At 41.9% G+C, this 21,178-nt stretch overlaps 1 protein-coding gene across 1 annotated transcript; it reads left to right on the top strand.

The window, feature by feature from the left end:
• Nucleotides 1-1,195: 1,195 nt before the first annotated feature.
• On the top strand, nt 1,196-18,978 carry NIPA1 (NIPA magnesium transporter 1). The gene is made up of 5 exons (XM_053384107.1): nt 1,196-1,713; nt 5,651-5,698; nt 11,694-11,784; nt 13,745-13,905; nt 14,715-18,978. Exons 1-5 carry the CDS (start codon nt 1,557-1,559, stop codon nt 15,224-15,226), a joined length of 969 nt encoding a protein of 322 aa, XP_053240082.1. The 5' UTR covers nt 1,196-1,556; the 3' UTR covers nt 15,227-18,978.
• Nucleotides 18,979-21,178: the final 2,200 nt, after the last annotated feature.

The raw sequence follows: 21,178 nt of genomic DNA, 5'->3' as shown, positions 1-21,178 counted from the left end.
CATGTGCATTTGCCCTTGCTGTTGTGCTGGTAGATCAGAATAATGACAGCAGGCTGACATACGTCAGTGCTGGAGAACCTGGTGCCCTTCAACTCACATCATTCTTGACCATTGGCCATGTGGGCTGAGGCTGGTGGGAGCTGGATTCAGACAACATCAGGAAACCAACAACGTTCCCATTCCTGTTAAACATGGTTCTCCTTCCCTTCCCTATTTCATCATCACAGCAGCTATGTGAGGCAGGTAAGCCAGACAGTGACTGGCCCAAAGGCACACAGTTAACTAAGTGGGAATTTTAACTCGGGTCTCCTCGGTTCTAGTCTGAAACTCTAACCACTACTGTATATCATTGTATTCATTTTGTGAGCACCATTAATTAAAGAAGGATGTTGACAAATTGGGAAAGATACAGGAAAGGGAGAGAAATGCCTACATTAATCACTGGAAGAAAGCACGAGAAGTACAGTAACAAAAAGAAAAGAAAACACTGTGAGACAAATTTAATACAGATCAATTTGTTCCGACATTATAAAAGGCCGCAACAGCCAGTAATATAGTCAAGGGAAGCTATCAGAAAGTGAGCACTTTGTAATTAGGTTAGTTTCAGCGAAAATGATGGGGCAAAGAGGCCACGACTGATCCAAAGTCACCCAATGAGCTTTGTAGCTGAATGGAATCCCACTTGATTAAGATATGTAGAGCATGTTATAAGCATAATCTTCTGATTTACAGCTGGTTGACCTGTGGGAACCCCTCTCCCCCCACCCCAAACCTTTGGTCAATGAAAGTTTTGTTTTTACCAAGGTTGGTTTTTTTAAATGCAAATAAAAAAGTATGTGTCACGTATTTCTGTCTGTGAATTATTATTTTTAACCCTCTCAATACACCACACTGAAGTTGCTATACAATTCTCGCTGAAAATAAGGCTATTTGAATGCTTAGGGGCTTGGTCCCTCAGTAAGCCTGACTGCTAAATCATGAACACACCCACAACACAAACTTTTCAACAAAATGCACCACCAACAGCGCGATCCCCTGCAGGTCAACCCCATGGAGTTCAACAGAGCCTACCTAAAAAACAGATTCCTAAAAGAGCAACGGCCAGCAACGCCCTCTCTCGGCGGCAACCTCCCTTCCCAGGCAGCTGAAGCTTCGCTTGCGGCTCCCCATCGACGTCACCAACCCGCATGGGCATGACGTCATGGTGCAACGCCATGATGTCATGGTGCAGAGCCCGGGCCGCTCAGCAACTTGCAGAGGGGGCGCTGATGCTGGAAACGGACCTTCTTCGTCGTGGTGGTCTCCTCCCGTCCATCTCCGGGGGGCAGAGCCAGGCAGGAGCAACAACCGCTCAACTTTGGACTGCGGGGCTTCTGGTGCCAGAGGGCGCTGAGATCTCAGTTGCAGCAGCAGCAGCAACTGGGGGAGGAGCTCCGTAGTTCAGGGCGGATCCCGTGGAGAGATCAGCCGCCGGCTTCAGGAACGCGGAGAAGGAGCCTGGTCGGCGAGGCGCTGGACGTCCTCCTCAGGGTTGGCACCACCACCGCCGCCCGGGCATGAGGATGACGGTCGCTGCGGCGGGGGACGGGGGCTCGCCCAATCCAGGCCCCGCGGCGGTGTCGCTGGGTCTAAGTGTGGCCGTGGTCTCCAGCCTGGTGAATGGATCCACGTTTGTGCTGCAAAAGAAAGGGATCGTGCGCGCTAGAGGACGAGGTAGGGGGCGGGCATTCGGGGGGGGGACACCTCCTACGGGCCTTTTCGCCCCGATCCCTCTTCCTGGACCACGGTTGTGGGTCGGTTATTATTTGCACCCAGGTCCACTTCCTCCCCTCCAGTGTGGAGGTGGGGGGGGGCGTACCCCATGCTTCAAACACATCCCCTGTGTTCTTGCCTAGCACCCCATTGCTATTCAGGGGTTCCATGATTTCCCTGCTATCCGATCCTATCTCCTCCAACAGACATCATGTTCCTTGATTCCTATGCTCCACCACACCTAGGAGTTGGGTGTTGGAGGGAGGGGGGTGCGGCTGTGTGTGGGCATGAATGTGACGGGGGGGGGGGGAGAGAAATCTCTGTCCAATGCAGTAGGACTGCTCCTCGTCTGCACTTGAAAAAGAGCATCTTTGGAGCCTGTGGGCAGGTTCATGGCCGCTGCAGGCAGTGCCTGAATTTAACCCCGTCGGCTGCCCAGCCTCTCCAGCTACAGTCTTTGCAACTCCTCCCCGTGGGCTGGGGCGACCCTTTAAGTCCAAATTAGGTTTCTCTTCCAAAAGGAAACTGCTTTGTTGTCAGTGTCGCCGTTTGAAAGTTTTGTTTTTTAAACTCTGTGAGTTATGGATCCAGGGAATTTACTCCATAGAGGAGTTTAAAAGCTTTATCCTCCAGAAAGTGATAAAGAAGCTAAATGTCAGCAGTGGTGGGGAGGAAGTTGTAACCCTGAGGTCTAGCAACTTGCTTAGGCATTAAGTGTTTATTATTTCCTCGTTTTTCATATTTTACAAAGGGGAGGGAGGGCTGATCTCCCCCACTGGACTTGCAAACAATTTGAATGATCGTGAATGCAATGTATGTACGCTAAGGAAAATCCACAGGTGTCTCAGGGGTTGGTATTCAGAGAAGTACTTTTAGAATTTCCAGTGGGATCTCTCTCACACACACACACACTCTCACACACTCTCTTTCGCACACACAAAAACCACAGGCCCGTATAGTATATTAAAAACTGCTTTTGAACATCCCTTCCATTTTAAGAGTGTTTTTCCATGTGGCATGTACAGGCTGCCACAGTTTGAAAAATGGACGCACCCCCCCACCCCCCGTGGGAGAATGTAACTAGTTGCTTCATTCTTTGGATTGTTGCCGTGATAATTAGTTCTCCTACAAGTATAATGAGCATAAAATTCCTCAGACCAGACTTGAAGAGCACAACTCTTTGCAATTAGCATGCAATTTTTGTGTAACTTAGATTTAGTCATCCAGTGGTTGCTGTATTTTCTCGTGGGAGCACCTGAGGTGAGCAGAAACAATATCCTCAAATCAGACACAGGCAGGAGGATGATACTGGCACATGGCATTTCTAATATGTAAGCTGTTCCATTCCAGAAACTAGGCCTGAATGGGCATTGTTGCCCTCAGTCTGCCCCCGGTCCTGTTACAAAACCATCTGATTCTGCTACCTAAACAAGACCTTGCTGTAAGACAACATAGGAAATTTCCCTGGTTTCCTGACTGGCGGCAGCTTGTCATCTGTTATATAAAGTTTATTTGGGTGTTTGTGATGAATAACTTAAGTGCAAGGGCAGAAAGAAGAATTACCAGGATGACTGGCAGCTCACAGAACATAGACAAATTAACTCACATGTTTCAAACTATCATGTATAATATGTCCAGTTTAAAAACAATATTGCTCTCTTTTTATGTTAATAGCATGTTAGCGACTGAAAGATTGGCAGGGAGTGGAATCTTACCCGAGTTCTTTGTGTGATTAGACTTAAGGTGGCAAAAAGTACTAAAATTCACTTCGTTTCATTTCACTGACTTAAGCAACATTAAGCATCAGTGGGTGTCGGAGACCACATTAATAATATTATTTACCAGTAGATTGAACCAAGGTGGTGTATATATCTACATGCACACATGGTTGCCAAAATTGGGGCACAGTGGGAGTTGATGTGAGGCTGCCAAATGTATTGGCCTTGTCCTGCCTCGGGAAGGCAATTCTCCCAAGTGAGAGTATGCACAGAATTGCAGCCAAGCGGCCCAAATATCATGTGGAACTAAATGGACTTAAGTCTACTAGTTTGGGGTTGGTTTTTTGGGGATGGGTTTAGACATGTTCAACTCTGCGTAGGATTGGTCTGTTAAGGTGATAAATCAGAGGTGAGGAATCTGTTAGCCTCCAGATATTGCTGGGCTCAAACTCCCATTGGCTATAGCCGGCATGGTCAGAAGTTTGTAGCCATACCCAGAGGGCCACAGTTTTGCCCATCCTTGTTACAAACAGACTGCAGCATAATAATTGTAGGTTGCTTGCACTACCCTTTCTTTTAACAACTGGGATGTAGGAGGGTTGTTTTTTTAATACTTGAGTACAGTGGTACCTTGGGTTAAGAACTTAATTCATTCTGGAGGTCTGTTCTTAACATGAAACTGTTCTTAACCTGAAGCACCACTTTAGCTAATGGGGCCTCCTGCTGCCGCCGCACGATTTCTGTTCTCATCCTGAAGCAAAGTTCTTAACCCGATGTAATATTTCTGGGTTAGCGGAGTCTGTAATCTGAAGCGTATGTAACCCAAGGTACCGCTGTAACTAGAATTTCCCAAAAAAATATTGGGTGTGCCTCATAAAACTGTTTCTGATCACTGACTGCTTTAAGAACATATTGTTCCTGATACGTTAAGCTCAGGGTGTCCTGAAATATAGCAGATTACTTGAACTGCAGCACTATCAGCTGACAGTATGATATAACATGTCTAGTTTTCATTTCCTGCAATCCTTAACTTGTGTTATTAGACTCTCTTGTAAATGTAGTTGAAATGAGAGTCAGATGAAAGGTCTGTTTTTTCTAAAGATCCAGTTGGTAGCTCCTGCCACTCTTCTGCCTGAGGGGATCCTAAAATAAGCACATGACCTGTTCAGATGTTTGTCTGGATTTTGTTTTTAGAATTGCACACTGATATAATAGGGCCAGCTTTTCCATGAAGAGATAGCCTTTCATTTCGGTGTGGTTTTCGACTTCAAATGTTGTATAATGTAATGTACCCCCCCCTCCCAATCCTTGGCTCAAATGCTGCTCAAAGACTGCTGGGAGAAAAGTTATGTTTCTGCTTTCATGTTTACAGAAGGTGACTTCCTGCTCTATTCAAAACCTTAAAAACAAGTTTGCTGGTTCATATGTTTCATCTGAGGCTGGGACAAAATTTATCTATCCTGTTCCCCTTCCCCCCTTGAAGAGCTCAAATACACCCTATTCTTAAACAGCCTTTAAATAAAAGAGAAAACCATCCTTTGTGATGTGGTTTGACATTGGCACAAAAAGGCTATTTTCCAAAATCTCTTCCTTTGTTTTACAAAACGATGCAGAGTGAACAAACTTGTATTTAATACAGTGGTACCTTGGGTTAAGAACTTAATTTGTTCTGGAGGTCCGTTCTTAACCTCAAACTGTTCTTAACCTGAGGTACCACTTTATCTAATGGCGCCTCCTGCTGCCACCGCTGTGCTATTTCTGTTCTCATCCTGAAGCAAAGTTCTTAACCTGAGGTACTACTTCCGGGTTAGCAGAGTCTGTAACCTGAAGCGTCTGTAACCCAAAGTACCACTGTAGTCATAACACTGAGGATGATACCAGAAGCGCAAGGTTCCTTCTTTTCCCTAAAGTGACCAGGGCTGGGGTGCAATCGTATACCCATATACCTGGGAGTAACCCCCACTTACTGTAATAGGACTTACTTCTGAGTAGATGTGTGTAGGCTTGTTAGAATAATAATGTTTTGTATTTTTATACAGCAGATTCTAGTAGGGCCAGTTATTTGATTTGACACAGGCCTGATGTGGAGAAGGGCAGCATTTTGTGATTTGTAGAGTGTATACAGATAAGGTTTTTGCAGTATTGTTGACGTTCTGTTTTCTGATTCTTCTCTTCTCTAGGAACTTCATATCTAACAGACATAGTCTGGTGGTCGGGCACCATTGCAAGTAAGTATACTAACTAATAAAACCTATTCTTATGCGCTAGAGCAGGGGAAAGGTGTTGTGGTGGTTAATTTGTTACCCACCCTTCAGCCTAAGGTCCCAGGAAAGGTTACAACAATTTGAAATACAACACTAAAAATAATTTTAAGAATAGACATCACATTTGAGAAAAGGCTAAAGAAGCACATCTTCAGCATTTTCTGAAAACAGTATAAGGATACCCCTCTGTGGGGAGCTAGTTCCACAGCATATGGACCTCTACAAATTACTCCTTCTCCCAGCCCCACTCTGAGCTTCTGAGGGCAGGGGAACTACAAGAGGGTCCTCTCTGCTGATCTTAAGACCCAAGAGGGTCTGTAGGGAAGGAGGCGGTTTTTCAGATGTTTGGGGCCTGAGTCATTTTGGGCTTTAAACACTATCGTGAGCGCCTTGAATTGGATCCAGAAATGGACTGGCAACCAATGCTGGTGGAATAGATACCATATCATCCTGTACATTCTTAGTCCAGTGTATCTGAAGAGTTCTGATGTTATCTGTCATGCAGGTGCCTTATGTTGCATTCTGCTGGCACGGCAGACCTTTCACCGATTCCTGTGGTCCCTCTCTGCAGTACTAAGAGTGTTCTGTAAAAGAGTGAACTTAACCTACTTGTATCTTGTCTTGTTTTAAAGGTGCTGTATTTGTGCTAAATACAAAAGCATGGAACTCGTAGCTAGATTGGTGTTCTTTCCCCTCCTATTCTGTTACTATTTGCTCCTTACTTGAAAGTTTTGAGTAACATGTCTTATAAATGGGCACTTTGATTAGCCTGTTGCACATTTTTTATTCTTTCTTTTTTTAATGAAGCCTATTGTGTTACCCCACAGCTAGTCTTTTAAGCATCAAAGGTTTCACATTTTCAAAAGCTTCTGTTGTTTGTAGCGTAACTGAAAAGGTTAACCCCTCTCACCTTTAATAGAATGCTCAAATTTTAATCATCATCATCTTCTATATTAATAAGGTAATAATAATATTTTGCCAAATATAGAGCAGTTATCCAGGACTGTTGAGGCCACTTCTGTGGTTTTAGAGATAAAAAAATCTGCTTAGTGCTGTCCTCTGTCAGCAGAAAATCCTCAACAACTCAGTTTGAGGTAGCTGAAAGTGAATCGTGTCACACATGAGAAATTTATTTATTTACATATTCACTACGTTTAATATCTTGTCTTTCCTCCAGTCACCTCTAGGTGGCACACATGGTTCTCCACCTTCATTGTATTCTCACAAAGCACTGTGAAGTAGGTTAGACTGAGAGAGGGTGGCTGGCCCAAGGTCTGTAGAATGATGAGGTCAGGTAAGCAGAGAAGCAGTGACTGACCCAGGGTCAGCCAGTGGGGATTTGAACCCTGGTCTCCTAGGTTCTAGTCCAACATCCTAACCACTACACCATTTGTTGTTGTTTAGTCGTTTAGTCGTGTCCGACTCTTCGTGACCCCATGGACCAGAGCACGCCAGGCACTCCTGTCTTCCACTGCCTCCCGCAGTTTGGTCAGACTCAAGTTTGTAGCTTCGAGAACACTGTCCAACCATCTCGTCCTCTGTCGTCCCCTTCTCCTTGTGCCCTCCATCTTTCCCAACATCAGGGTCTTCTCCAGGGAGTCTTCTCTTCTCATGAGGTGGCCAAAGTATTGGAGCCTCAGCTTCAGGATCTGTCCTTCCAGTGAGCACTCAGAGCTGATTTCCTTAAGAATGGATAGATTTGATCTTCTTGCAGTCCATGGGACTCTCAAGAGTCTCCTCCAGCACCACAATTCAAAAGCATCAATTCTTCGTCGATCAGCCTTCTTTATCACTACACCATACTACATTCTTTATCACTACACCATACTGCCTCATAATTCATGCCTTCTAGTTTAACATAACTGATTTCTCAACCATGTTTGTCAGGGCATATATGGCCAGGCAAAAGCAAACAATCCAACAAACCAGAGGTTGGTGTGTTCAGATATCTGCTATAGGATTTCTGGTTAATTATTACTATTATCATTATTACATTAGTTGAAGAACAATACTGGCTCATTCCATTGCAACACTACAGTGCCAGTAAATACAAAGTTCAGCAACAATAGTAAGCCTGCTGTTAGAACTGATTCACACAAACCCCTTTCAGCTGCTTCCCCCCCAAAAAAAAAATTTGGTGCACCTGCTATTAAAGAAAGAAAGCTCAGAAGCATTTGTGTGAGTCAGCCTTCAGGCATGAGATATAAAGGAAAAGCAAGCCCTGAGAATTAAGGTGGGACCCTGATAACGGTTAGAAGCACGAATACCTTATATAAGTGACATTCATAGTCAGTCAGGCTAGAAAATGATTGGCATAGTTGACTGCTAATGTTAGGATTAGATAATACGTTTTGAATTATTCCACCTCAGTGGTTTTCCATAGGACACACCTTGCAGACTCATCACCATTTTTTTTTCTTTAGAAGGTTTTGATTTTGCCGTTGCCACTTTTCGGAAAGAGACTTGGCATTGCAGTTTCCAGCCCCTAGGGAGCATCAGCCAGCTTTTGTTGTCGGGAGACAACAAGACTGTCAACAAGGAAAGGGAATTCAAGGCTTCTTAGACATGAGTTGCCAGTAAGAGGGGAGATGCTGCACTCTCTAGAAGGCTATCTCCCTTGATAACTATAGTCATATTCCTGCTTTCCAGACCTGTTTCCACTCCTGGTGGTGAGAGTGAAAGAGAAGAGGTTGAGAAGGAAGTCCCTTCTACAGAATGGTCCAGTACCACTCATTGTCCAGAATTGTTTATCTAACAGGCATTGTTTCTAAGATACCACCAATCATTTGCATCTCCCTCCTCCTCCCCCCCCACACTCTTACACTTCCAGCCCAATCGCCTTCTAAATCTGGCCTGCGGACAATCCAGGAATCAGTGTGTTTTTACATGAGTAGAATGTGTCCTTTTATTTAAAATGCATCTCTGGGTTATTTGTGGGGCATAGGAATTTGTTCATTCCCCCCCCCAAAAAAATAGTCTGGCCCCCAACAAGGTCTGAGGGACAGTGGACCAGCCCCCTGCTGAAAAAGTTTGCTGACCCTATGGTATTAGCTCCAGGGAAAGCCTGCAATCAGGGTGAAAACAGCCCACCAGACACATCTGTCAACTTACCAGGAGCTCAAGTACCCTGTGTTTTTCTGACAACTCATGACTGCAAAAACAGGGGAATGGTTTTTTTCAGCATCTGGAAATCCACAGATGTTTCATGACCGATGAACAGCATTCGGCTTGCTCATCCACAAGCTGTGTAAGCCTACACCAGAGAAACACCACAGTGTGTTAGGAACCTGCATGAAGTATATACGTTGAACCTTACTTGGAGGCATCTGCTGCCACTGCCTCTTCCCTCAGGCAGATTTTTCAAGAGTCTATTTTATAATTTTAAAAAATGCATGGCGGCAAGAAATACATAAACTGTTAGGGTGTGAAACCTAAGACGCTGGCAAGTTAGCAATGTCATGTGACTTTAAGTAGTCAAGCTCGTTAAGTTGTTAAATTGCTCAGTATATAAAGAGTGTTTGTTTTCTCTGCCTGTGGGGCGTGAAGCAAAAATGTCTGAAAGCTCCGGAGGTGTTTCTGTTATCTTTCTGCAATAAACCTGTCTTTGGAAAGACAGGCTTCCCTGTGTCGTTATTTCTTTGCTGCTGAGACTTTGAAGCTTGTACTGCAACAAGAATCTCTGCACTGGACTTAATTAATGCTCTGCAAAGAGAACTGTTGCTGGTGGCGCAGCGGAAGCGTTTACTGGACCAGTACACAGACTCTCTTATAAACAACCCCTAATCTCTAATGGTTCCTAAAACCCATTGCCTGAAGCTACCACCTCACCTTACTTCCTTGCAATACCACACCTGTAAGTCAGGCCCCAGCTTGTGAATATTTAATCCGGTCACTGGTCAATGAAGGTTCAGCATACCTCATTATTTTTTTTTAGATTAGAGATGTCAGAAGTGAGATGATTTAGGTACAGAGAAATACCGGACTGCTCCCGCTTTCATTCTCTTTCATTCTGCTCCTGCAACCATTCTCTCTGTACCTAAAATCAACTTGACATAGAAAACACTAGGCCAACACTTTCCCCCCCACAGATCAGGGTGGACTATATGGGTCTTTATTCATATGCACATAATAATATACATATAAGAGCTTAGTGGGAGACCAGACTGTCTGCAGGCATATTCTCACATATAAATATGAAATGTGGTTGATATGTTTTGCTGAGTACATGGATTATGTTGCTGTTGTCATGAGACCCAGCTCTCATGGAGATCTTCCTTTTGTGTCAAAGTGTGCCTTCCTCACCATGTCTTTCCTTCACTCTTCCATTACTGTGTGCGCTTCTGTGGGAACCTAGAACATGCCCATATGGTGTGAGACAAAGATATGTTTTCTCTTTAGACATGGAAAAATGCACAAGAACAGACTAAGTAGTCTTGGTATGCAAGCTATGCAGATGTTGTGTCCTTTTCTGTAGCCTAAACATTGGAGTTATTATAGTAGATTCCTAGCATTCTAACATCTGGTTATTTTCTTGGCATTCTTTTTGTCTACCTGTTTGCATTCTTCTGTTTCTCCTGTATATAAAGGTAAAGGTACCCCTGCCCGTACGGGCCAGTCTTGCCAGACTCTAGGGTTGTGCGCCCATCTCACTCAAGAGGCCGGGGGCCAGCGCTGTCCGGAGACACTTCCGGGTCACGTGGCCAGCGTGACATCGCTGCTCTGGCGAGCCAGAGCCGCACACGGAAACGCCGTTTGCCTTCCCGCTTGTAAGCGGTCCCTATTTATCTACTTGCACCCGGGGGTTCTTTCGAACTGCTAGGTTGGCAGGCGCTGGGACCGAACGACGGGAGTGCACCCCGCCGCGGGGATTCGAACCGCCGACCTTTCGATCGGCAAGCCCTAGGCGCTGAGGCTTTTACCCACAGCGCCACCCGCGTCCCCTCTCCTGTATATACCCTTGCCTTAATTAAGAACATGCCCCAGTTTTGCCTCATGTTTCAAATGTCCTTAACTGTGTGCTACCAAAAGTTGAGTTTTTTTGACGGGGGAAATTGGCCCCAGTGCATCCTTAACTTCCCTACGGCTAAATTATTGTAAGATGATGATGATGATGATGATGATGATGATATTACTTATACCCTGCCGATCTGGCTGGGTTTCCCCAGCCACTCTGAGCAGCTTCCAACAAGAGATTAAAAATACATTAAAACATCAGTCATAAAAAAACTGCCTTCAGAAATAATAATGATAGTTGCTTAATATAAAATGTAGCTAGCACGTTCATGTTCCTGTGCTTGTTAATTAAAAGCCCTCCCACACTGGATCTGAATTTCTGAAGCATGATTGGGCTATTATTTTTGCCAACTGGTCGTTATTCTTATTGCAAATGTATGTGTTTATTTGTTTCAATTATATCCCACCATTCCTCCAAAGAACATTTCAGGTTGGAGAGGCTGAAAGAGATTGACTGGTCTGAGGGCACCCAGTGGGTTTCATTGCTTTGTGATGATAGAGACATGGGTTTTCCTAGTCTGATGCTCTAAGGCAGCCCTGTTCAGGGAAGTTTTTAAACACACAATGTTTTATTGTGTTTTTAATATTTTGTTGGGAGCTGCTCAGAGTGGCTAGAGCAACCCAGTCAAATGGGCAGCATACTATTATCATTATCATTATTAGCAACTACCCCATACTAAATTTCAGAATGTTAAGATCTGGAGTTTTTTTTAAGTGAATAGCTGGGAAATTCAGATTTTTACTCAGCAGCACAATCCCACTGAAGTTAGTCCCGCTGAGTTCAATGAAGCTTACTTTCATGTAAATGGATATAGGATTGCAGCATGAGTCGATGTTTCCCAAAAGGCAGAACAGTAAAGTGTAACATGATAATTGATCAGAATTCTGACGTAAGCACCAGCCTGTTTTGTTTTGCCAATGACACATTTGCATTTCTTTTCCACAGTGGCCCTTGGCCAAATCGGGAATTTCTTAGCCTACACTGCAGTTCCTACTGTTCTGGTGACTCCTCTTGGAGCGCTTGGGGTTCCATTTGGGTAAGGATTTTGTTTATTTTGAAGTTTATACAGATATAAATGCCTGTATATAGAGTTCATATCTGAATACCAGCAAGAAATGACAATGAATCGGGTATTGGCCGCAGTTCAGTACAGTGCCATGTCTATTCTACTAATTCAGGCTTTGCCAGCCTCCAGACGTTTTGAATTACAACTCCACTTAACTGGAAAAAAAAGAGAAAGAAATCAGAAGTCCTGTTGTGCAAGCAGAATTCCATTGCTCAAGCAGGCACAGGTCAAATGGGTAAAGGATGAAACTTGTTGGTCTTCAGTCCCATTTTAACTCTCCAGGCTTACCCAAAGAAAATTAAGCACATGGGGCACAATCTTGCCAAACATAATCACTTTTTAAAATGGCATTGATTTCAATAAGTGAGAGTTCAGCACACACTTTCATCTCATCCTTTGAAAGTAAAAAGGTAAAGGGACCTCTGACCATTAGGTCCAGTCATGACCAACTCTGGGGTTGCGGCACTCATCTCTCTTTATTGGCCGAGGGAGCCGGCGTACAGCTTCCGGGTTATGTGGCCAGCATGACTAAGCCGCTTCTGGCGAACCAGAGCAGCGCACAGAAACGCCGTTTACCTTCCCGCCGGAGCGGTACCTATTTCTCTACTTGCAATTTGATATGCTTTCAAACTGCTAGGTTGGCAGGAGCAGGGACCGAGCAACGGCCGCTCACCCCGTCGCGGGGATTCGAACCGCCAACCTTCTGATCGGCAAGTCCTAGCCTCTGTGGTTTAACCCACAGCACCACCCGCGAGACTCAAATGTGCTGCTTTTAATCTGGATCACATGTTCTATCCATCCTCAAAGATCCAACACAGAATGACTAGACACATGGCTTTTTATCAGCCAGAACTCAGTTCCAGCACATCTCAGGTTGGTGTCATTGCCATTCTAAGAGGGAGGTGAGCTCCAGGACCAGTTTTCCAGAAAAATAGCACTGACTAGACATATACTCACGTGATAAGCTTCTCCTTTCTCTTCTCTCCCCCCACAGTCTCCATGCACCTCAAAAATCTGCTCAAGGGTTGAGGGACTGTCCAGAGCAGATTTTGAGGAAGACCAGATTTTGAGGAGACACAGTGAAGTGGAGAAGGGAAAAGAGAAATGAGAAATTACATTGCCCAAACAGATTGACAGGGCTGATCTCTTATGTCCTTGCCTGGTCACTGAGGTATTTGGGGGAGTCCTTGTTAGTGACCCCGTATGGCTCCGATGCATGGCTCACATCCACCAGGAACTGTGGTTAGTATTGTGTGCCAATTTTTAAGGAACTCCCTTTCAGTTGAGATCAAAAGATCCCCCTCCATGTCGAATATCTGATGCCTACTAAGGACATTTTTATTCCATTTTAACTGAATTCTGATTTTATGGTTTTGACTAATTTTTTAGTTTTACTCTATTGAGCTTCTGTACTCCACTTAGAGCTGATTGTAATTAAATGGTATATAAATTGTCAACATAAATAATTGAGTGGTGCCAAATATTTTTACTGCATTTGGCAAAAGGTGACATTGGTTGATTCAATATACATTATTTGGGTTATTCATCTGCTTGAGAGTCTCTTATTGTTTTCCTTTTTAAAAAAATAAATAATGGTTTACCCTCTGGAACTGAGTGAAGGAAATATACACACCCTACATGCATTTTCCAGGGAAGACTCCATAAAATTATGTTTTGTGGTCATCCAAAAGTATGACAGGGAAGTGTCTTCTTCCCATTTTGTCCTCCCACCTGCCAAACCAAGGTCAAATGTTAAAACTGATCCCTTATCTCCACATTCAGAGACAGATAAGCCACTTTGAACAAGCAAATCCTTCTGGCCTTGCCAAAAAAGGTGGAGGATAAAGGATAATGATTTACCTTAGAATTAAATTAACAGTATTGAAAGTTTGAAAAAATGTTCTTTCTCTTTGGTTCTCTGCTTTGAAAGATCCATTTTAGCTTCCTACTTACTGAAAGAAAAACTCAACATTCTTGGCAAGCTGGGTTGTCTGCTGAGCTGTGCAGGTTCTGTTGTTCTCATAATCCATTCTCCAAAGTCTGAAAGTGTCACCACACAGGCCGAGCTTGAAGAGAAGCTCACAAATCCAGGTATTTAATTCCTTGGGATAATCACATTGCCAACTCAGTCTTGAGTCTCAGTAACTGTGTCCGTTTCACAGAACAAAAAAACACAGTGTAAGTTGGTCCAACATGAGGTATCGCCTCATTTGCACTTGTTGCCAAGCAGTTTTGCATTGTGAAAAAGATGTTGTATCTTAATGTAATGTAATGACTGCAGTTGAATTGCTCCACAATCCTAAACGTGTTTACTCAGAAGCAAGTTGCATTGAATTCAGCTAGTTGTTTCTTGGTAAGAGAACATTTGTGGCTGTGACTGCAGGAAAACGTTGGAAGCATAATAAGACAAGCCAGTTTGCTTTTTTTGATAGGAACTGTTTATCTGCTTAAGTTCTTGGTATGCTTCAGTGCATTATTAAAGGAGAAATTAGCTGCAGCCTTGCAGAATTGAAGCCAGTAGAATTTAACCAACCTAATTACACAAGTCTGTAGCAACTATCAGTGTATTAGTTTTTTAAAAACAAACCAACAGTTTTTTATTAGAAGGCTGTGTGTTAAAGTAATAGACAATTATTTTAGGTATAAGTACTATGGGATGTATTCCTTTGGGGAAATTTTGATCTGTTTTATATACTCTTCATACAAGCTTTTAACCCAAGAAATAGGTGACAGAACAGAAGAAAACATACACTATATTCCTTCAAAGCTGATTCCAGTTTTCTGTTCTGACTACGAGCATATGGCATAGGCATGTTGTAAACATGAAAAAAAATGTCCTTTGTAAAATTGCCTTTATTTAGAAATTTACCGTGCTGCCATTCTGTTTTTTTGTTTTTCAGTGTTCGTGGGTTACCTCTGCATTGTCCTTCTCATGCTCCTCCTGCTTATCTTTTGGATTGCACCTGCTCACGGACCCACCAATATTATGGTTTACATCAGCATTTGCTCATTGCTAGGAAGCTTCACAGTGCCCAGTACAAAAGGCATTGGACTAGCTGCTCAAGATATCTTTCACAATAACCCATCGAGCCAAAGAGCACTTTACCTCTGTTTGGTCCTGCTGGCAGTATTAGGATGTAGCATCATAATTCAGTTCAGGTACATCAATAAGGCTCTGGAATGTTTCGACTCCTCGGTGTTTGGTGCCATCTACTATGTAGTGTTCACCACTCTGGTCTTGCTGGCCTCAGCCATCCTGTTCAGAGAGTGGAGTAATGTTGGAGTGGTGGATTTCTTGGGGATGGCTTGTGGATTCACCACTGTATCTATTGGAATTGTTCTCATACAAGTCTTCAAGGAGTTCAATTTCAGTATTGGGGATTTAAATAAGCCCAATACGAAGACTGATTAATACCATGATATCAAAAGGGACTGGATGACCCAGAAAATAATAAAAGCCTTTCCACTTCTAGGCTATGGGAATGACAGAGACTTTGATTTCTAAGCCCAGAGAACAACAGAGCCTTTCATTCCTTGTTGGAATATGTGAAATGAATTGGTGTTCTCAATCCAGTTTCTCTAGAACTAACTGTTACCATGCTTCAACTATCTAAATGGTATTAAAATGGAATACTCTTATACCCCTCACGGCAGGCGGGTAAGAACTGCATCAGTGCAAAAGCTGATGTATTTCTTCACCCTAGAAAGGTGATGTATACAGTGAAGGTGGAAGTGTTCTGGAAGTTTTCAAAATGTCTTCCTGAAACATGGTTGTGAATAAATTAAATCCAGATTCTGTGCTCCATTGGGCAGGTGTAATGAATGATAAGCTGTCCCTTTGAAAAATGTAGATACACTTCAGAAATTTAGATTGGATTCCCTCCCCCACACCCCCAATATCTCTTTTGTTAGGTCACAAAATTCATTTTTCTCACAGCTTTATTTGAGGGTTCTTTATATCCATGTTTCAGAATCTGCACACTGGAAAATTTCCTTCCCTCACTGATTTTCTCTGTAATCTGGAATGGCGCTGAAGAGCTCATAATTAAGTCCAAGATACAGAGCAGTGTGTTTGTCTCTCAAAATATTTTCTTACCAGGACACAGTTGCTCGCACTTAAGTAAATACAGCAGTCAGTTTACAGATACGCCTTTTTGTTCACAGTAAGCATTTGAAGTGCATTAACACATTACATGAATTCAGGAGCTTTTAATAATCAACAGACAAGAATGTGAGGATCATGGCAGATTGTAACCACTTTTCTACTTTTTTTTTGGCTGGTCATTTGTAAATAGTTGGAAAGTACTTCAGTGCCTTTTGCATTCTAAAAAGGACCACATAATTTGAATGAAGGTGTGTCTTGAAAACCTCTATGGGGCAGTTCATTTTCCCCTATCATTTGGCAGTCTTCATTGCTTACAAACATGCAAAGTGGTCAGAAACGGCAGCACAATTTCATATATACTAGTCTGAATTTATAACTGAGGTGACAGTGTGGTAACTTCCATGCACCTCCTGTTGTGTGTGAGTTCTGAAGAGAGGTGTTCTAAAATTGCCCATTCACAGCCTTCCAGGTTTTTTTTTCTAACCAAGTAAACTACTTCATAACACAGGTTATGAAGTCAGGTTTTGAACTGGCACTTTTGAGGGCAAAAAGAAGGTTGTGGTTAAGTGATTCTGTAAGAGGAAAGAAAAATGTTCAATTCCAGTCAAGGAAAGGTTAGGCCATTAGCCTAAGTAACTCTTCAGTCATCCACAAGGCAAAGCCTGGATATTGCTGGGAAACAGTTCAGATTTGCTTGAGACACACAACTCTCTCATTTTAGCAAAACGACCAGCTAATTTGGTATACCCGATTCAGATATTAAGAATTTACTTTGCTATATGCACCTTCAGATTTCATTTTAACAGCTTCAGGGTATTTGAATATATATTCGTAATTAATTTTAACGCATTTGACATCAGCCATAGAAATATATTTTTCCTATCAGTTCCAAAGATACATAACATAGGTATTGGAGTATTGATCCAAATATGCACACCTTTTCCTAAGTATGCATTACTTTTAAAATTCTGTGAACTTGGAAGTTCAGTTTTTGTATTCACAAAGCAAATAAGGAATCGATGAATTCAGATTCCAGCTTCAGCTTCATTAAAAGCCACTCCTGTCCTGGCAATAATGTTACTTACCCTGCGGGGTGCAAGTTAAACAACAAAGTTAAACAACTGCAGCATAGAGAGTTGTCGGTTTTCTACATTAACACAAATAATCAGTGCAGAAGTTCTGTAATTCTTGTAAGGTTTGTCTGGAAAATTACAAATGGGATCTCAGTTTCTAAATTGAATTTGATAAAATAAAAAGGGCATTTCTCATGTTGCTTGAGAGTTTATACAAGAGATCTATACTGTTAATGTTTGGATTACCCATAGGTATCTCTTTCACCTTGTCTACATATGTTGGAGTAGATAAATATAAGCCACTTTAAATGTGATGGTGGTCACCAGTCATGACTTGTGAAAAGACCGTTAATCAAGGGTCCACAAATGTTGTGTTGGCTTGTACGGTGGTAATCACCAAATCACCCTTCCCAAAAATCTCCTGCCATGAACAGAAGGCTTGGGAAAGAAGCAAGATCTTCTCCTATTTTTGTAGGATATGGAGAAAGTAAGAAACATTGGGATTCTCCCCCAGTGCTTGGAATGGAATCCTGATGTTTCTTATCTGCTTCAGAAGTGCAATTGGGGTCTTCTCGGCGCACCATGTGTCCTGCTCACCAGAGGACACTTGTCTGAGAAAGGTGGATTTATGGATGACTGCCCTTAATCAGTATTCATAAAGTTTAGGTGTTAGTTTTGTGTGGAAGCTTGCTGTTTGTGATAGTAAGTTTCTGGAGGGAAGCATTCCAAGGCACTGTATTTTTTAATCAAGCTGTGCTTGACATTTAAAGTTTTTAAAAGAAAGTCGTTGAGATGTGGTAATTCTTTTCTTGGTTTTTTTTAAAAAAAGATATATATCCAGAGATTAAATCACAGTTGCTTTTTTTTTTCTAGCCTTTGACTTATGATGACCTCAGTTTAGTTTTCCTTAATGTAGGTAGGCACACAACTAGGAGTGTTATCTCATTCTAGAAATTAGAGCAAACGCTCGTGTGCATTATTGTTCTCTATAAAAAAGTGCCTAACCATGTATGCTGGTACTTATGCACATTTAAAATCCTATACAAAGGTATTCTTGACTGAAAGAGGCATTGTCTGTCTAGGCCTGGGATGCCTAAGGGGGAAAGGTTGACTGTCTTCCCAATAATGTTTCAGGGGCAGAAATCTATTTTGCCACCCAAGCATACCCTGTCGGGCTCCATCATAAAGATTATGCCATCTGGAAGGAAGCTCTTTACAATTATGGAGAGTGTATGTTTGTGTGCTCAAGCATAATAAAGACAAATATATATATATATGCTTATGTATAACATACATGCTGCAGACAAATCCGAGAGAGATGTAGCGTTAAAAGTATGGTATTTCTCTCATTCTTGCAACTGAAAAAAACACTTTTGCTTTCCTTAAGAGTGTACGTATACTTGATTTACCACCCCTTGATTTTAAAAGGGAAGGGCTGACAGGTAAAAAAGACCATGGAGCCTGCCAGCTGGCCATCCCTTGTCTGGGCAGTAGAGCATGGCAAGTCCATCTGAGGCCATTTGTGGTGCTGTCACCTTTCTGCAATGCACCCACTCTCTGCTTGTGACACTTTTTGAACTGACTTATGTAGGTTGATTTCTGATATATGGGCCTTGTTTTTAGGTGCACTGACTAGCAGGAATAGAATAACGTTCTGACATATTTTTAGCGGCCTTGCACATAATTTATATCTTGGCATTTGACATTTTGAATGGCAAATAGATGCATTTATTTTTGTTACTCTGATCAGCTGATAGTTTTCCCTTACGTTTTTTGTTTGTTTTTTGTTACCCTGTGTAAAGGTCAGTTTTCCTGAATTCCGGGTGTAAAATAATCAACAGTAATAGTAATGCTAGTAACAATACTTTCCTTCCATTCCCTGATCTTCCTCTGCTGTTACTACTTTGGTTGTTTGTGTGTTTTAAGTTCCTTACAGTATTGATTGGTGTCCCATACTGGGAAATAAATATGCAGTTATCTCCTCAATTTCAGTCTTCCTCTAACTTCGACATGGACTTTCTAGGTTGTTGCCTAGTTTGTACACATTGATTGTACAGGAACCTAGGCACTTAAAACATTTTCATAAGCTTGGGTTCTAATTATTTTAAGTGGACCATATATTCATGGAAGGGCAGTGCGCTATAGTTGAGCATGCTCTAAAGGCATTTCATAGCATATTTATGAAGTATGATAATGATGTACAGAAGACACTTAATTCTGTTGAGAAACGTGATGTAGGATTTACATATTTATCCCCTGCTTTATTGACTTGAAGACTAATAGTAATAAACCTTTCTGATGAAGCCAAAAAACATTTTTGTAATATCCTAAATACAACACAATATTATATGTGTGTTTTTTAAAAGCAAACCAAGGTTGCAACTCACAGCCTGCTTACACAGGAATACTTTTTTTGTAGACTTTGGGCACAATCCACTAACAAATACTTAGAAACTCGATAGAGCAACCCCAGAAATACTTAGAACAAAGGCTGTAATTCTTACTTGGACTAGGGAGCAAGCATCATTAAAGAATGTGGGACTTAGTTCTGAATAAATATGAAGTGCTCTTTAATTGGCTTTTAAGTTTCTGCCTACAGAAATTATTTCTCCTAGTAACTGTTTCAAAATTGTGTGAGTGTGAGATTGTGTGTATGTGAGAGAAAGATTCATATTTATTAATCCAGCGCTTTTTTCTGGTTGTATGCCGGGGTATACATACCCCTAAACATTTTGTGAATCTAAGTTTGGCCTCATTGGGCGGTAGTATTTCAATATGACTAGGAAAATGAGAATACCCCTAAACATTTTTTAAGGGGAAAAAAGCACTGTATATGAATATGTTCATTTCATTTATATGAAACTATCTTAGTAATAAACTTGGTTTATGCTGAATGTAGTGATACTGAAAAAAACTAGCTACAAAGTCAAATACACTGAATTTTGAAATGGAAGCTGTGATTCCATTTTATTATGATTAAATAAAGAGGGCCTATAATCTGTACTGAAAGTTGGACTGTACTTGCATGATGGACCACTCGCACTTTCTAATATAAATGGAGGACTTTAAAGATTTCAGAGCTCTTTGAACACACAGTTGGCATATAGGTTTGCACTTGGGGGGGGGGGGGCTTCTTACATAGAGCCACACCAACAAGTGTGGGGTACCTGTACTCCTCCAGATGTTTCTGGACTACAACACACAACAATACACTAGCTGGGGCTGATGGGACCTGGAGTCCAGCAACATCTGGAAGAGCCACAGGTTCCCCATCCCTGACCTAGAGGTGAAAGTCTTCTGTTCTCTCTTGTAGTAGAAGTGGTGTTGGCTGGTTGGCGTCAAATAAAAATGGGGATTCAAATAATGGAAAAGGGAGCAAACCTCAAATGCTATGGGCTTGATTGCTTAAATGCTTTTGTGTTGCAATATAGTTACTTCAGGCAGACTAAAGAGGACTATTTTATTAGCTTCCAAAACAAAATGTGTATATAGATTTGTTAAATGCTCAATAACCTTAGCTTTGCTTAAAAAAAAAAGTAGTTATAGGCATATTGTATTTGCCTTGTAAATTAGCAAAGGCTATTTATTAAGGATTCTGACAACAGACCTATTTATTAATGTGTACTGTTTTAAAATAAAAAACATTTCTAGTTCCGTGTTTGCTTTGAGATTTTTCTTTGTAGCTCTGTTATCTTTTGAGGAGAGTATTATAATTCACAGTCTCACTAGCAGGCTTTCTCCTGTCAAAATCACTAATTGTTTTTCCTTCACGAAGATAAGAAAATGTTTATATCCTACCTAAGGCACTAACCTACTAGCAGTGGGATGTGACAGACCCTAGTACTTAAGTAATCTTATCATTCACTTTTATGGCTTAATTTAAATTGGGGCTTAGCTCTAAAACCTGTTTTCAGTGTTTGGCCTTCGCCTTGGCAAACATTACACCTTCAGTGCATTAAGGCTTCTCCCCCTTTTCTTTCACTGTTCAGAACTGTAGTGCCCCCTCCTGCCAGAAATTAAAAACAAAACAGTAAGAGAGGATTAATAATATGGGCGTTTAAATGGGGCATGGTGGAATGGTTGCAATGCCATAGCAGAAAAACTCTGAATGCATGTCTGAACATTTGCAGACATGAACTGGGCTTGTTAATGAGATTCTGCCCGTTTTTAGAACCAGAACTCACTG

The sequence above is a fragment of the Podarcis raffonei genome, chromosome 4 (genome assembly GCF_027172205.1).
Source record: "Podarcis raffonei isolate rPodRaf1 chromosome 4, rPodRaf1.pri, whole genome shotgun sequence".
Taxonomy (NCBI): Eukaryota; Metazoa; Chordata; class Lepidosauria; order Squamata; family Lacertidae; genus Podarcis; species Podarcis raffonei.
The sequence above is the reverse complement of the archived record's forward strand: the minus strand, read 5'-3'. Positions and strand labels throughout refer to the sequence as shown.

What these genes read in the sequence shown, in the direction of transcription:
- NIPA1 (XM_053384107.1), top strand. Translation starts at nt 1,557, where the DNA reads ATGAGGATGACGGTCGCTGCGGCGGGGGACGGGGGCTCGCCCAATCCA. An exon ending in GCGCTTGGGGTTCCATTTGG is followed by an intron (nt 11,785 to 13,744) that starts GTAAGGATTTTG and finishes CTGCTTTGAAAG; the next exon opens with ATCCATTTTAGCTTCCTACT. An exon ending in AGAGAAGCTCACAAATCCAG is followed by an intron (nt 13,906 to 14,714) that starts GTATTTAATTCC and finishes TTTGTTTTTCAG; the next exon opens with TGTTCGTGGGTTACCTCTGC.